At 42.1% G+C, this 15324-nt stretch overlaps 1 protein-coding gene across 3 annotated transcripts in view; it reads right to left on the bottom strand.

Annotated features, from left to right (window-relative positions):
• CLIP1 (CAP-Gly domain containing linker protein 1) overlaps positions 1–15324 on the bottom strand; it is a 122098-nt gene that overhangs the window by 8609 nt on the left and 98165 nt on the right. For all 3 annotated transcript variants that reach the window (XM_060118420.1, XM_060118419.1, XM_060118421.1), the window contains one exon: positions 3538–3590. In XM_060118420.1, the coding sequence (XP_059974403.1) occupies positions 3538–3590 (53 nt within the window). The remainder of the gene's footprint in view (positions 1–3537; positions 3591–15324) is intronic.

The following is a 15324-nucleotide window of genomic DNA, read 5'->3' as shown; positions in this document are numbered from 1 at the left end:
CACCAAATGAAGGGACGGATAGACCTTGGCAGCTCACCTTTGTGACAGGTCTTCAATGTTAGCATCTTAGGTGATTTCTAAGCCCAAATCCCACCGTGCAAACCAAGAGGGGCTAAATTAAACCATGTATGCCAGCATTACTGACACCTGAGTCACACATCGCACTGACAGTAAGGCCTGTGTTACTTTAAAGCCACGCTGGCCCCAGTGACTTGGCGTTACTGAAAGTATCAAGAAGGGAAGATAAACCTAACATGAAAGACGGGTTAGAGGGGCCAGAAGTCTTTCCCCCAAGGGAACATATTACCCAGATTCTTTCCTTACTACTTACATAAGAAAGAAATTCCAGTAATGAAGCAAATACCTTAAAGTGTTACTGGGCAAGCTTTAAAAATGCAAGATAACAAGAACCAAATATTAGGAACATGAAGAGAACTGCAAATGCAGTAAGGAGAACTCAATTTGCACTGAAGTTCTGTGCTGTATATACATATAAAAAAGGTATGTGTGCATGTGTGTGTATGTATAGACTGCTGAGAATATTTTACCAAACAAAAGCAAGACACAGAGGGACAAAGGCAGCCAAAAAATATATAAAACAATTCTGTTGACTAAAAATATATGAAATTTATTTATTATAACGTGGATAGACTTTCTTTAGTCTTACCATTAAAGACACACAGATATAGCAAAGGAAGCAAGAGTAGGAAAGGGAAAAGAGAGGGGTGAAATGAGCATTGGTCAGTAGCGCAAGCTTGGAGACAGTCAGACGGTTAGCAACCCACAGTGAGCCGAATGAGCTGCAGTGGCAGTGACCTCTTCAGAACTGGTGGACAGGGACCATCGGCCAGTTTTCCTTCCTGACAGGCATCTTGCCTTGACACCCACAGAATTAATCCTGACTCAACAAGTCCATAGCTAAGATGATGGCTCTGGAGTTCCTTCTAGGACATCAACAAGCCTGGAGAAGGGAGGGGAGCCAAACAGGTTCCCAACCCTGCTGTAGACTCTCTGGCCAGAGGGACACACGCCTCTACTTCCATCAATTAGAGCGCTCAAGTTGGCTCTGCTTTATCTACTACACGTGTTGGAACCTGCTCTGAAAGAGGTTTGCCTAACTTGGAGACCACTTTCCCAAAGAAATGATTACATTTTTAAGTGAAGAGAAAAGCTTATGCTACGTGTTGCTTGCAATTCGATGCTAGATAGCAAAAAGGCAGAGCAAGTACAAAAGGGTGATACTAATTTCTTAACGATAAGGAGTTTCACCCTACATCAGGAGTAAGTACTGCACTTCAACAGAATGAACAACAGAGTTTGAATGAAGCAATCATATACTATGTTGACTGTGTATGTTCAGTTCTCACCTCTAAATTAAACTGTTGGCTAAGACCTCGGTTCTTGCATGAACCACCACATTTCAAATATCTTCATGATTTAAGTACTTTCCAGATTCTTAAATTAAGAAAGTATCCACTTCTTTTTAGTACTCTATGCTACAGGTACTTACCTATTACCCACATAGACCTACATACGAATCCTTTACAAAACTGACTTTCAGAAGGCATTTAAGGCCCCCAAAATATTAGCTAAAATATATTTGCATTCAGATTTCTGAAAGAGACATAACTTTCCATGAGGATTAATTAACAATTTGATTAAAAAACAGTTTTAAATATAAGAAACTAAGTTTTAACATTTTAAACTCCCAGAAAAATAATCTTTATCTGCATTTATTGATTAAAAGAGTAATTATCCAGGACCTAAAAATGGGAGCAGGGTGAAATAAGAAGAGAGGAATGGACAAGTACCCAAATTTGTTCTATCTTTTTAAACCGTGAAAAAAGTCACATGTCTAATCACATTTTGAGAGGCATGTAATTTAGTCAAAGTCACATGAAAAGGACCAACAAAGCAATAGCATCTTTATTTTTAAAAAAGATTAAAAAGTAAAAATAAATAAATAATAAATGTACAATGAGAAAAGACCCCTTGTAAAAATCTGAAGTCCTGGGTCTTGTGCCTGCATCTGAGTTCTTGGTCAAGTTGCCTAACTTTGGGGGTTTTAGTTTCATCATTTTTCAATGCAAGCCCCACCATATATTTCAGTCGTTTGTTTTGAGATATGAGAAATTTGTGAATTACAAGGGCTACATAAATGCAAAGGGATTACATCAGTACTCACACCAGCCTGTTTTTATTCATTCCCTTGTCAGAATGCCTCAGGAATAAGTGCTATCAATTTTTTCACATACCCTTGACAACTGCATACATGGGGTTCTTTTTAAAGAAACAAAGCCTTATTCATGGAAAATTAAATATCCCAAGGCCCCCAGGGGTGGAGCTGTGCTTGTACCTGGGCCCCAGGTTAAGGCATGGCAGGCCAGTCACCACAGCTCACAGGCACTGGGCGAACACCTGGCTGGACCAGGGGTGTGGCAGTCATGAAACACACATGCATTCTGATGTGACACTTTAAAGAAGAATGAGTCTAAGGATGTCTTAAAAAAAGAAAGGAGGAAGGCACCCCTGAACTGAGGCCTAATTTCCTTTAGAATGTAGCTTATGGAACCCAAATATCTTTGTGGGCTAAATAAAGCCCTCGACTCTGAAGCAACCGCCATACTGGCAGGAGGGACAATGTTAGCATAAACGCATGCGTCAGTGGTCAGAAAGGGAGACTTCCTCTGCTCTGACAAGGAAGAATAAAATGCTCTGCAAGACCACGAAGGAATTCTTTTTTTTTTCTATTTTATTTTCTTATTATTTTTTAATTGGGGTATGGAAGAATTCTTCATTATACTATTCCTAAAGGTTTATTTTTCTTTTTGTAATTAACAAGACAAAAACGCCTGTCACTGTTGTGATGTACTCTACAGCAAACCACTGTACAGGCTGTGGTTCTTAGCAACAGTATACACTATGCCTACTTGGCATGCAGAGTAAAGCAGAGAATTTCTCTAGACACAGAGTGCATATTTTAAAAAAGCAGACAGAGACCATCAGAAAGCATAAGCATCAGGCTTCTACATGATGACTCCTGGGGGCCCGTTTATCCTTACTCAAAAGTACTGGAAGCTTCCATGTGAACAGCATTCGATTATCATCAAAGAATAACAAATAACAAAGCTCTTTTTAAGAAAGTAAGTAGAAACATTTAAAATGTTTCCCATTATTACTGAAAAAATGAAATTTTTATATAACTGAATTTATTTGCAGATTACTCTAGGTAAAATTATAGTACTTTAGTTACTGAAACTAGGAGGTAAGCAGTATAATATGAGACAATCTAATTTAGAACACTTCTGGACAAATGCAACTGAACATGGCTTAAAAATCGAACTATTCTTTCAGTAATTCATACTGAAACTCTTACAAATTTGTCAATTATGAGTACCAAACTATCATGATGCAGTTTTCTGAATATAAGAAGGTCATATGTTTTCTACAAGTCACTGTACACAGCATGTTCTAACATTTTCCTTATTAAACACACACACACACACATAAAACAATATATACAAAAAGAAAGCCTACCTCTTTTTCATTTCTAACAACTGATTATTGAGCACAGATCTCTCTTCTTCCAGCTGGGGAAAAAAACACACACAAAAAAAAGTTCAGTTCATAAGAGACAGGCCAGTTTCCCATCCCCCAGGTCACATTCCCATGCTCCAGGACCGCTAAAGTAATGGGCTTTCCTCAGAGGCAGTGAAAAAGGACCAAGTGTACATCAGGGACCTGAGAGTTAAAATATTAAACAATACCATGTACATGCCATATCTTAGACATTCAATAAATGTTTCCTTCATTTGTTAGACGAATGAGTGAAAGCTTCACTATTAACATTCTGGTTCCTTTACTGAAACAAAAGAAGTCAAAGGTCACTAACTTGTGTAGGGCTAGGAACAGGTAATTTATTCTACACGGGCCTTATCTTATGCCTACTATATCCAGGCATTTCTTTCTCACCTATAAAATAAGAAAGTTACAGAAGAATTTCCAATGGCCCTTTAGTTCTAAAATTCTGTTATTCTATTAAGGATAAAAAACCAAAGATTCAGCTAGTCAATCTTGTGAGATAAGACTCATCTCTACCCCCCAATCTGTACCACATACACTTTAGCCAAATACAGTACCAATTTTCACTCACCCTGTTAATAAAACAAAGAGGTGACAAAAGCTCTTACATGGTTTTTTTGAATCAAAGGATAACACCAAAGACTATGTAATGGTTTCCAACCATTTGGGAGTGGCCCAGAATTTAAGCCACTAATTCACGATAAGTAGTGGTGGTCTTATTTCTGATTATGTATCAGTTATGTACATGCTTTGCTATAAAGGTCTTTTATACTTAAAAGTTCTTAAATATAAACATATATGTTTTGAACATAAGTTTATCAAGAAATCTATAGAGGTTAACATAGTTTTTTCCACTGTAGACTCTCTCCTTTCCTAGTCCATTAAGATAAATGCTTTTGCTGCATGAGTAATTCACAGATATATTTAGAAATTTGTAAAGAGTAAAAGGAAGGAAAAACAGTGGAAGGCAAACTTTAAAGGAATGAAACAAGAGGGAGAACATCTGGAGAGTGGGATGTGGAGACGAGAGGGGCTCTCATTTTTTCCTTTGTACCCTTTTATATGGTTTATATTTATTTTTTAAACAAGGAAGCTGTTTAATTTTTATAGTTAAAAAAATTTAAAAAGAAAAAATCAATAAACAAACAAGACTGGGAAATGACTACAATGAAGATATAAATGGATAAATGACATGGCAGATAATTCACAACAGAGAAAATACAAATAATTAATAAACACTTGGAAAATCATTCAACACTGCAAAGAACAAGTATGCAGAGATTCTCCCCATTTCTTGGAGGCTGAATTTTTTTGTGCCTGAATTTCCACAGAACAGAAGTTTAGGACACTTATTGTACTGATTCTTCATAGGAAATAATGTTTTTTCTTCTTCTGGTCCAGGATCCAATCCAGGATAACAAGCTTCATTTAGTAGTCAAATTTCTTTAGCCTGTCTGGTTCCTCATTCTTTCCTTGTCTTTTGTGACCTTGACTTTTTTTTTTGGCTGCGCGGCTTGTGGGATTTTACTTCCCTGACCAGGGATTAAACAGGGACCCTCAGCAATGAGAGCTCGGGGTCCTAACCACTGGACCGCCAGGGAATCCCCTGACCTTGATATATATTTTTTCACCTTGACATTTATGAAGAGCACAGAGGCGAGTAGAATGTCCGTCAATTTGGATTCACCTGATATTCCCACATGCGTAGAGTCAGACTATGCACTTTTTGGCAGAAACACCACAGAAGTGATCCCATGTTCTTCTCAGTATGTGATATTAAGAGGCACACAATGTCGATTTTCAGTGAGGGTAACTTCAATCACTTGGCTAAAGAAGCATCTTCCACGTTTCTCCACTGTAAAAATACTACTATTTTGTGGAGAGATACTCTGAAACTATGTAAACATTCTGTTCCTTAACAAAATTTCACCCACTGGTTTTAGCACCAATTGATGACTCTTGCCGAAATAACTACCATGATGGACACCAAATAAGGATGTTCTAATTCCATCATTTCACGTACTTACCGGTTGGCATTTTACCATAAGGAAGAGCTTTCTATTATTATTTTTTTTTAGAAAGGCATTCCTATCTATCTATCTGTCTGTCTGTCTGTCTATTTATGGCTGTGTCGGGTATTCGTTGCTGCCCACAGGCTTTCTCTAGTTGTGGCGAGCAGAGGCTACTCTTCATTGTGGTGCGTGGGCTTCCCATTGCAGTGGCTTCTCTTGTTGCGGAGCACAGGCTCTAGGCACTCGGGCTTCAGAAGTTGTGGTTTGTGGGCTCTAGAGCGCAGCCTCAGTAGTTGTGGTGCATGGACTTAGCTGCTCCGCGGCATGTGGGACCTTCCCAGACCAGGGATTGAACCGTGTTCCCTGCACTGGCAGGCAGATTCTTAACTACTGCACCACCAGGGAAGTCCCAGGAAGGGCTTTCATTTTTCCCTCATTTACTTATTTATGTCTGTTTCCATGGCGTATTTATATATCATGGTTTCTTATTTTATTCAATAGGCTATAATCCATTACTATCATTATTTCTTTTGATGCTCAAATTATCTCAGATTTGGCCAGTGGAAGCCCCTCCAACATGGTTCTGATAGGTTTCTGACTAATCCCCAGTTCTTTAAGCACTTCCTTGCTTTTTGATACACAAGATATTCCAGGCTCATCTTGTAGTCTTTCTGTCTCAGCCCTGGAATCAGCCATTTCTCTAAGGACCTTTTAGTGGGGAAGAGTATTTAGAAACCAAAATCTAGGTAGTTAGGTGTGCTCATTGATATTGGAGTGTTATTACTTCTAAGCCCTGTCAGTGGACTTGACCAAAATTGGAAACTTCTGCTCTTCAAAAGACACTGTTAAGAAAGTGTAATGAGAATACAGACTGAGAGAAAACACTTGCAAAACTCAATCTGATAAAGAACTTGTATCCAGAACATATTAAGAGCTCTTACAACTCAATAATACAGACTACAAACCAAACCTTAAAATGGGCAAAAGATCTGAACAGACACTTGACCAAAGCAGCAGCTCCAAATCATGAGCCATCAAGGAAACGCAAATTAAAACTACACCTGAGATACTTGGGTTATCACTTCTAGTTTCATTTCATTGTGGTCAGAGAACATACTTTGCAGGATATGATGAGACTTGTTTTATGGCCTAGCGTATGGTCTCCCATAGAGAACGTTCCACCTGCACTTGAGGAGAGTGTGTCTTCTGCTGTTGTTGAATGGAGTGATCTGAAGATGACTGATGGGCTTGGCTGATGTTCAGGTCTTCTACTTCCTTGTGGATCTTCTGTCTAATTGTTCTGTCCATTACTCAAATAGAATACTGAAATCTCCAACTATTATGGCTGAATTATCTATTTCGTCCTTTAATTCTGTCCGTTTTTGCTTTCTGTATTTTAAGGCTCTGCCATTAGTTGCATATATATTTGTAATTGTTTATTTTCTTGAGGGATTGATCTTTTTACCACTATAAAATTTCTTCCTGTTTCTAGTCACAATTTTTATCTTCAAAGTCTACTTTGTCTGATAATTAGTATAGACACTCCAGCTTGCTTTTGGTTACTAGTTGTATGATATATCTTGTTACATCCTTTTACTTTCAATCCACTGTATCTTTGAATCTAAATTGTGTCTCTTATAGGCAGCATATAGTTTGATGATGCTTTTTTAAAATTAATTCTGCCAATGTCTGCCTTTTAATCAGTGTTTAATTCACTTACATTTAATGTTACTATGTGTAAGGTTACATACTTTTTTTTTCAACTAATACAGTTTATTTTTTTAAAGAAGTTTCAGGTTCACAGCAAAATCCAACAAAAGGTAGAGATTTCCCATAACTCTGTGTCCCCACGCATGTACAACCTTCTCCACTATCAACATCCCACAGGACCGCGGTGCATTTGTTACAATCAGTGACACATCATTACCACCCAAATTTCCATAGTTTACATCAGGTTCACTCTTGGTGTTGTATATCCTACGAGTTGTGACAAATGGATAGAGACATGTATCCACCATTGTGGTATTGTACAGAATAGTTTCACTGCCCTAAAGACCCTGGTACTCTGCCTAGTCATCACTCCCTCCCCCTTTTGCCCCTCACAACCACTCTACTTTTGTCCCCATAGTTTTGTCTTTTCCAGAATGCCATATCTTTGGAACCATACAGTATGTTGCTTTTATAAATTGGCTTCTTTCACTTTGTAATATGCATTTAAAGTTCCTCCATCTATTTTCATGGCTTGATAGGTCATTTCATTTTGGTGCTGAGTAATATTCCATCATCTGGATGTACTTCCGTTTATTTATCCACTCACCTACTGAGGGACATCTTGGTTGCTTCCAAGTTTTTGGCAATTGTGATTAAATCTGCTGTAAACATCCACGCACAGGATTTTATGTGGACATAAATTCTCAGTTCACTTGGGTAAATACCAAGGAGCCCAATTACTGGATCACATGTTGCCTCCATGAAACAACAATGGGAGGAGTAATAACTTTGAAATGGTATGTATTTGTATTGTTTCATGTTACAAACATGTATGATTATTTTTAATTTTAAAATAACATTACAATTTAAAAGGAATAGGGAATTTCCTGGCGGTCCAGTGGTTAGGACTCAGCGCTTTCACTGCTGTGGGTCCTGGGTTCAATCCCCTGTTGGGAACGAAGATCCCGCAAACCACGCAGCATGGCCAAAAAAAAAAAAAACGGGGCTTCCCTGGTGGCGCAGTGGTTGAGAGTCCGCCTGCCGATGCAGGGGACACAGGTTTGTGCCCCGGTCCGGGAGGATCCCACATGCCGCAGAGCGGCTGGGCCCGTGAGCCATGGCCACTGGGCCTGCGCGTCCGGAGCCTGTGCTCTGCAACGGGAGAGGCCACATCAGTGAGAGGCCCACGTACAGCAAAAAAAAAAAAAAAAAAAAAAAAAAATGGGGGGGAGATAAATAATTTTATTTTTTAGAGGTACAAAGATATTTACAGATAAAATGACAGTATTCTAGGATTTGCTTCAAATTAATCTATGATGGGGTGGAGGGTGAGTGAGAGTAGAATTGAAGCAAGAGTGACTGGGACTTCCCTGGTGGCCCAGTGGTTAAGACTCCTCGCTTCCACAGCAGGGGGTACAGGTTCAATCCCTGGTCTGAGAACTAAGATCCCACAGGCTGCACGGCCAAAAAAAAAAGAAAGAAAGAAAGAAAGAAACAAGAGTGACCAAGAGTTGACTGCCTTTCGAGTGGGGTACATGGGGATTCACTGTTCTGCTCACTCTGCTTCTGTGTGTGTTTGAAACTTTTTGTAATAAAAGGCTGAATAAAAGGGAGGGTTACTTTACAGAAAAATATTAAGAAGATAACATTACGGTGAAGACAGTATACAAGTGACCATGATTTGGGGAACACTGGACCAGAAAATCTCAAACAGCTGATCTATCCACAAAACTGTTTTATAATACAATAAACATGGTGGGTAATTTGTTTTCAATCTATCAACTTAAGAAAAATACTAGCTTGTGTGAAGTGAAGGATGTGCTGAAGTTCGGAACCATTACACAGTCAGACCACTCGACGGAGGGAGGAGCAGCAGTTTTCTGTTCTGTTCACCGCTGTCTCCTCCGTTTCTGGAGCACGGGCAGGCACACAGTAGGCACTCAGTAACTACGTGTCGTGTAAACGACTGGGTCAGAGAGCCGGTAAGCTGGTGCTCTCCTCGGGTGTGGGTTGGCAGTGACATTGAGGAACCAGAGTTCTCACAGGAGGAACTCTCTGCTCGGCCAGTCTGAGCGATCTGGCGCTCAGCTGCTGCTTTTCTCACCGACTTCCCCAGGGAAGTGGTTCATGTGTGGGCGACTTCAGCCTCTTCTCCGAGCAAGTGTTCTGAGGTCCAAAATAGCGGCGCTACCTTGACAGCACAAGACATCCCCATCCCGTGTCTGCGGATTTCTAGTCTCGCCTCCCACACAGACTCCTGCTCTTGGAAGTGGCCAAGGTAACGGGGAGAGAGGAAGAGGAGGATTTAGTCAGTTCTGTGGACAAGCCGTTTCAGAGAAGAAACAATGAACGTTAGCTGTCTCGCCTCGCACACACAGACACACTTCTCCATGTACACAGAGCAATAAGGACAGAGAGGGGAGAAAGAAGCAAATTTAATTTGACTTGAATTTAACAGGAGAAAGAAAAATCAAATTAAATAAAAGAAAATGGCTGAGGGCAGAAAAATGTTCTTTACCACAAAGATATATTCCTTTCTAAGAACTCCCACTAGGTTTATACATTTGTTTTGTAAAATTTTTAAGTAGAATATATTTTTAAAAAAACATAGATGTTAATATCATTTTCTTAGGTATAAGTTAATTTTAATTTTAAATAATATCAAACATCACCCTGATATAGAAGATGAGGAGGCTTGCATACTTCCACGTTCTTTCAACTCTGTCACCTCAAATTTTGTTAGTCATGTTCTCTCTGTATATTTTTCTTTTTCTCCTTTGTCTTTGATTTTTTTCTTTTTGTCTTGCAAATCCTTTAAGCTTACCTTCACTAAATGATCAAAATTGACATCACCCATAATGGGATAAAGCAACATCACCTGCCTCCAGGCAGGAAATGGTAATCACTTATATAGTCTTCCTGCTAAAAATGAATAACCTAAATACCATCATGAGGAAACACCTGACAAACCCAAAATAAAGGATTTTATACAACATAACCGGCCTGTTTTCAAAAAAGTCAAGTCACAAAAGACAAAGGCAGAAGAACCATTCCAGATAAAGACAACTAAAGAGACCTGAGTCAATGAATGGAACGCATGATCCTGGACTAGATACTGAATCGGGGGGAAAAAAACCCCACAAAAACTATTGATATAAAGGATATCACCAACAACTGCCTAAACAGGAATAGGGCCCATACATTAGATAATAGTGTTCAACTTCCTGAATTTGACAGCTGCACTGTGGTTAGGTAAAAACAAATCCTTAGCCTACATGAGTATTCTGTGTTTTATTCTTACAACTTTTTGCAAAGCTTGAAATGATTTCCAAATAAAAGGTTAAAATCACCACTCTGTTCCTCATCTGTGATTCCCTGAACTGGTAGCTTAGCTGTCTATTTACCCGGATTTAGTGCTTACCTCCAGTCCCTTTGCCAGGCTTCTCCTGAGCTAGTAAGTCCTGTATATTGAGTCATGTCTTGCTTGGCCAAATTTTACCAGCAAGTAGCTACTTTCCAGAAGGACTCATAGATGCTATAGCTTCTAAGTTCTTGCAAGTTTGGAAACACCTGTCTTCTTACTTGAATAATAATTGCTTGGGTATGATGCTCCTGATCATATTTTCTGTCCCTTAGAACTTTGGAAACAGTGCACTATGTTTTGTTTTGTTTTTTTTTTCCTGGCATTGAATGCGGCTGCAGTGGGCTATTTTTTCTCCTTTTTATAAGGAATCTGCTTTTTCTGCCTGGAGACCTGAAGAATTCTCTGTGTATTTTTCAGAAACGTTCATTAGGCCCCCGTCTGTTTCTGCTGTATTTCAGTTCGGATATGGTGTGGTTTTGGTCTTCAGTTTGTTTCCTTAACTCTTTCCTCTCTCTGTTCAGCTTGTGTCATTTTACCATCTTCTCTCTGAACAGTTGTTTTACTCACATCACTTAAGCTTTTATATAACACAAAGCAGTAGTTTACTCTGGGTAACGTTTTCTCATGGCCTGAATCCCTCATCTCTCTTTGGATTCCTAGGTTCTTTTCTTCTCTCCTCTTTTGGTACGGTATGTAGCCAGTTGTTCATCTTACCCTGGGCAGCTCTACTTAGACCTTCTATCTGCTCACATGTAATGTGAATGAGTTTTCCTTTATGCCCCTCCTACTTTATCTGAGACCTCCAAGCTACAACTGAAAACTCGGGCACTGCAGTCTATATATTTCTGTAGCCAGAGGGCCCTGGGGCAAGGGTGGGGAGAGTGCTGTTCCGGTGACTATACGATCGATCGGCTGGAGGTCTCTCTCTGAGCTTTTCCCTTTAGTGGCCTGCATCTCATCGACTGCATCAGAAAAGAGGCAACTCTATTCCTGAAGGAGTGTGTGCTCAGCCTCAGCTCCAGGCAGATAGTACAAGTTGGCTCTTTCAACGTCTACTCTCACCTCCTCTGTTTCCTTCCCTTCCTGGAGGAATCCAGCCTCACTCGTGGCTGGAGGTGACACTATTACAGAGATCTGAATTGTCCTCTCCAAATGAAAAGATAAACCACGTAAAGAGGAGCCCTCTGCCTTTGCCCGCGTGTCCTTCCGCCTTCTTCCTCCCGGAAAGTTTTGCAATGCCTGGGGGTGTAAGAGCCACTCAGATTGAGAGGATGAAAACTATCTGCTGAGGACAGCAGCAGAGCAGAGGGAGCGCAGGGTTCCCTGAGGACATTCTTGAGTGGCTGGACCCACGGGGACTACCTACCTGTGAACTTATCATCATTTGAGTAAAAACCCACCCATTCCCACCCACCCCTGTTTACTTAAGCCACCCTGTCGGCTAGACGAGCTATGGAAAATGACAAGTAGCCATTTTTCCTGCTCTGGTAGCGTGCTGGGTGGCAATAGCAGCGCTGGCCTCAAAGATTTTTCCCTGACTGCCTACTCACTTCTTCAGTCTAATTTTCTCCAAACTGGGTTGGGCATGGGGATGGGGAGAATTAGAGGGAAATTTCTGGGGATTTTGCTATTTGTTTTCCTTTCTCTTACCACTGTGAACACAGTTTCAAACAGAGTCACACCACAATTTTGTTTCGTTTCTTGGTTGTCAGTTTCAACGTTTACAGCATGAACTTGATTGGCTTTGCTGGATTTTCCTGAAGGTGTTTTTAACAGGCGAAGAAGTGTGTTCATTTCACTAGGTGTGGCAGCGGGAGAGAGATTCTGTGACCCAGCTTCACTCGGCCCTACTGGCCCGGAAAGCCACCCCACCTCAACTCCAGATTAAAATGATCACTACTTTTCCAAAATAAAACATGACAAGTTAAAAACAGCGTTTCCTTTCTAAACATTCAGGTCTGGGAATGCAGGCTTATTTAAAAGGCAGGCAATGATTCATGGATCAATTTAGATGATAACCCCAGTTTTCTGTATACTGCATCTGTTATAACCTCTGTTAGGAAGAGGTGTTGATGAAATACAGTTACTGAGTCATCTCATAACTGTCCAGTTTCCATAAACCAACTATGACCTCATTTTGCAAATAACCAGGGAAAACCCAGCACTATTCCCATAGTGACAGTTCAGTGTATCTGCAACCCTCACAGAGGAGAATACGTGTGAGGTTTGGGAATGAAGCATCAGACATTTCAAAGCTGACTCCCTAAGGTGACTGTTTCTATAGAAGAACTCATATCATTCTGATTATTTTTAGTATTCTCTATGAGAAGAAATAATGCTCCGCATTAAGCTTGACACCACGTGACCCTGCCCAAATTCACTGTACAGTCCACCATCCACACAGAGCAAATGTCCTGCTCATGTGGTGATTGGCTTTTGGCAACCACAGCTCTGCAACAGAGCCATGAAACTGGAAGTAAGTGGACTGGAAGAAAGCAGAAAGAGCAGTCTCACAGTCTCCATATCTTACGCTGTAAAACGGGACCTGAGGGCCTGGCTAAAGGTGAGACAGTCATTTCATCACCTGTTCACTCATTCACTCGTTAAACCTGCATGTCCTGCTCTAGAAGGCCCACTGTCTCCGAGCTGTGCGGGGAGGGAGCCTGAGTGGACCACACACCCGGCTCCGAGGGTCACGCGCAGAGCGCCGAGGAAGACTGCGACCCGGACCGGGGAAGGAAGCGGCCACCTGCAGACGAGAGGTGACGACACGGCACAGGCCTCCAGTGGTGAGGGAAAGTGCACGAGTTGGGGGGGGAGGGGGAGAGACGGACAGGCAGACACGCAAACGGCCAGGGACGGGGTGTGGCGGCAGATGCAGGAGACACGTGAGGCGTGGAGGAAGCCAGGGGAGGAGCGTCGGAACGTGGATGGTGGTGCGCACCGTCTACAGAGCGGCAAGGAGCCACGCACGTGCAGCCGCAGGGAAGCGACCGCTCAAGCCAGAGTCCTTGCCGGCGTGCACTGGGGCGGCAGGAAGCCGACTGCAAGGGACGGGGAAGGAAAGGGGAGTGAGAAACAAGGCAGAAAACAAACTTTAAAAATTTGGGGGCCTCCCTGGTGGCGCAGTGGTTGGGAGTCCGCCTGCCGATGCAGGGGATACGGGTTCGTGCCCCGGTCTGGGAGGATCCCATATGCCGCGGAGCAGCTGGGCCCGTGAGCCATGGCCGCTGGGCCTGCGCATCCGGAGCCTGTGCTCCGCAACGGGAGAGGCCACAACAGTGAGAGGCCCGCATACCGCAAAAAGAAAAAAAAAAAAAAAAATTGGAAGTAAAGATAAGCTGAGAAGATAGGGCTGCAAGTGTGAAGGGTGTGGCGAGATTTAGAAATGAGGAGGATCTCCCAACCCTGCGGAAGACCCGAAGGGGGACAAGACAGAGCGGCTCCAGGCGGGGGTGGAGGCTTCAGGAGGGACGCGTGGCAGTCTGAGTGGAGAAAGAGGCTGAGACACCTGAAGCAAACGGATACATGAAACGTGGTCGATCCTTTCAATAAAATGCGACTCAGCCACGAAAAGATATGAAGTTCTGACACAGGCTGCAACATGGATGAGCCTCGAAAGCATTATCCCCAGTGAAAGAAGCCAGATGCAAATGGACACGTACTGTATGATGCCATTTATGTGAAACATCCAGAATAAGCAAATCCACAGGGGTAAAAAAAATAGATTAGTGGTTGCCAAGGGCTGGGAGGAGGGAGGGATGGGGAGTGGCTGCTTAAGTGGAGTTTCCTTTCGGGGTGAAGATGTTCCGCAACTAGACAGAGGTGATGGTCACACAACACTGTGAATGGACTAAGTGCCACTGAATTGTACACTGTAAAATGGGTAAGACAGTACATTTTATGTTACGTGTATTTGAACACACACACACACGCGCGCGTGTGCGCGCACACACACACATCCCCCAAACCAACACAAAGCAGCATGAAACCAGTCAGAACATCAGGAAGGAAACAGTGTGAGAGCAAACCGTCAACAGCAATTATAATGACAATCTTCAAAACCATCAGTCCTAAGAAAGACTAAATTACGTGAGCTATTAGGTTGAACCATATGAAATTGCAGAACAATAGCTATTTCATATGTTCAATCTAATATAGCCTCTTTTAAAAGACGAGGCACTCTGTGACATTTTATGAAGATTTCTGTCACAGGCGATGCCAGGTTAACTCCAACACTTCTGCTTCTCACAACCCTCACTGATCCTGGTTGTCACTCGCCTCCCCTCTTAAAATGAAAAACCCTACTGGGTAAAGGGGACTTAGAGAGGAGAGGAGAGTGTCTGATAGGGCAGGCAACGAGGAGTGCGCACACGGGGCTCTGCTTCTGGCTTAGGCAGCTCCACCCTGGAGGGCTGCCAGCGAGCAGGTAAGCCCCACAACTGTTCAAACACTTCCTCCCGGGGGACATGGCGCCCGCTTGCCAATCAAGGCAGACGAGGGTTTCTAAGAAAGCACAGAAGCTACTGTCACTCTCCACGCCTTTGACCAACCTGTCCCGCTCACTGTTAGCCCTCTTAATTTCGGGACTCCTTCATCCCCTTTTAAGGTGATAGAGAGAATGCTCTACAAAACCACTGTCACAGGGCAGCAGGG

The sequence above is a fragment of the Mesoplodon densirostris genome, chromosome 15 (assembly GCF_025265405.1).
Source record: "Mesoplodon densirostris isolate mMesDen1 chromosome 15, mMesDen1 primary haplotype, whole genome shotgun sequence".
Lineage (NCBI taxonomy): Eukaryota > Metazoa > Chordata > Mammalia > Artiodactyla > Ziphiidae > Mesoplodon > Mesoplodon densirostris.
The sequence above is the reverse complement of the archived record's forward strand: the minus strand, read 5'-3'. Positions and strand labels throughout refer to the sequence as shown.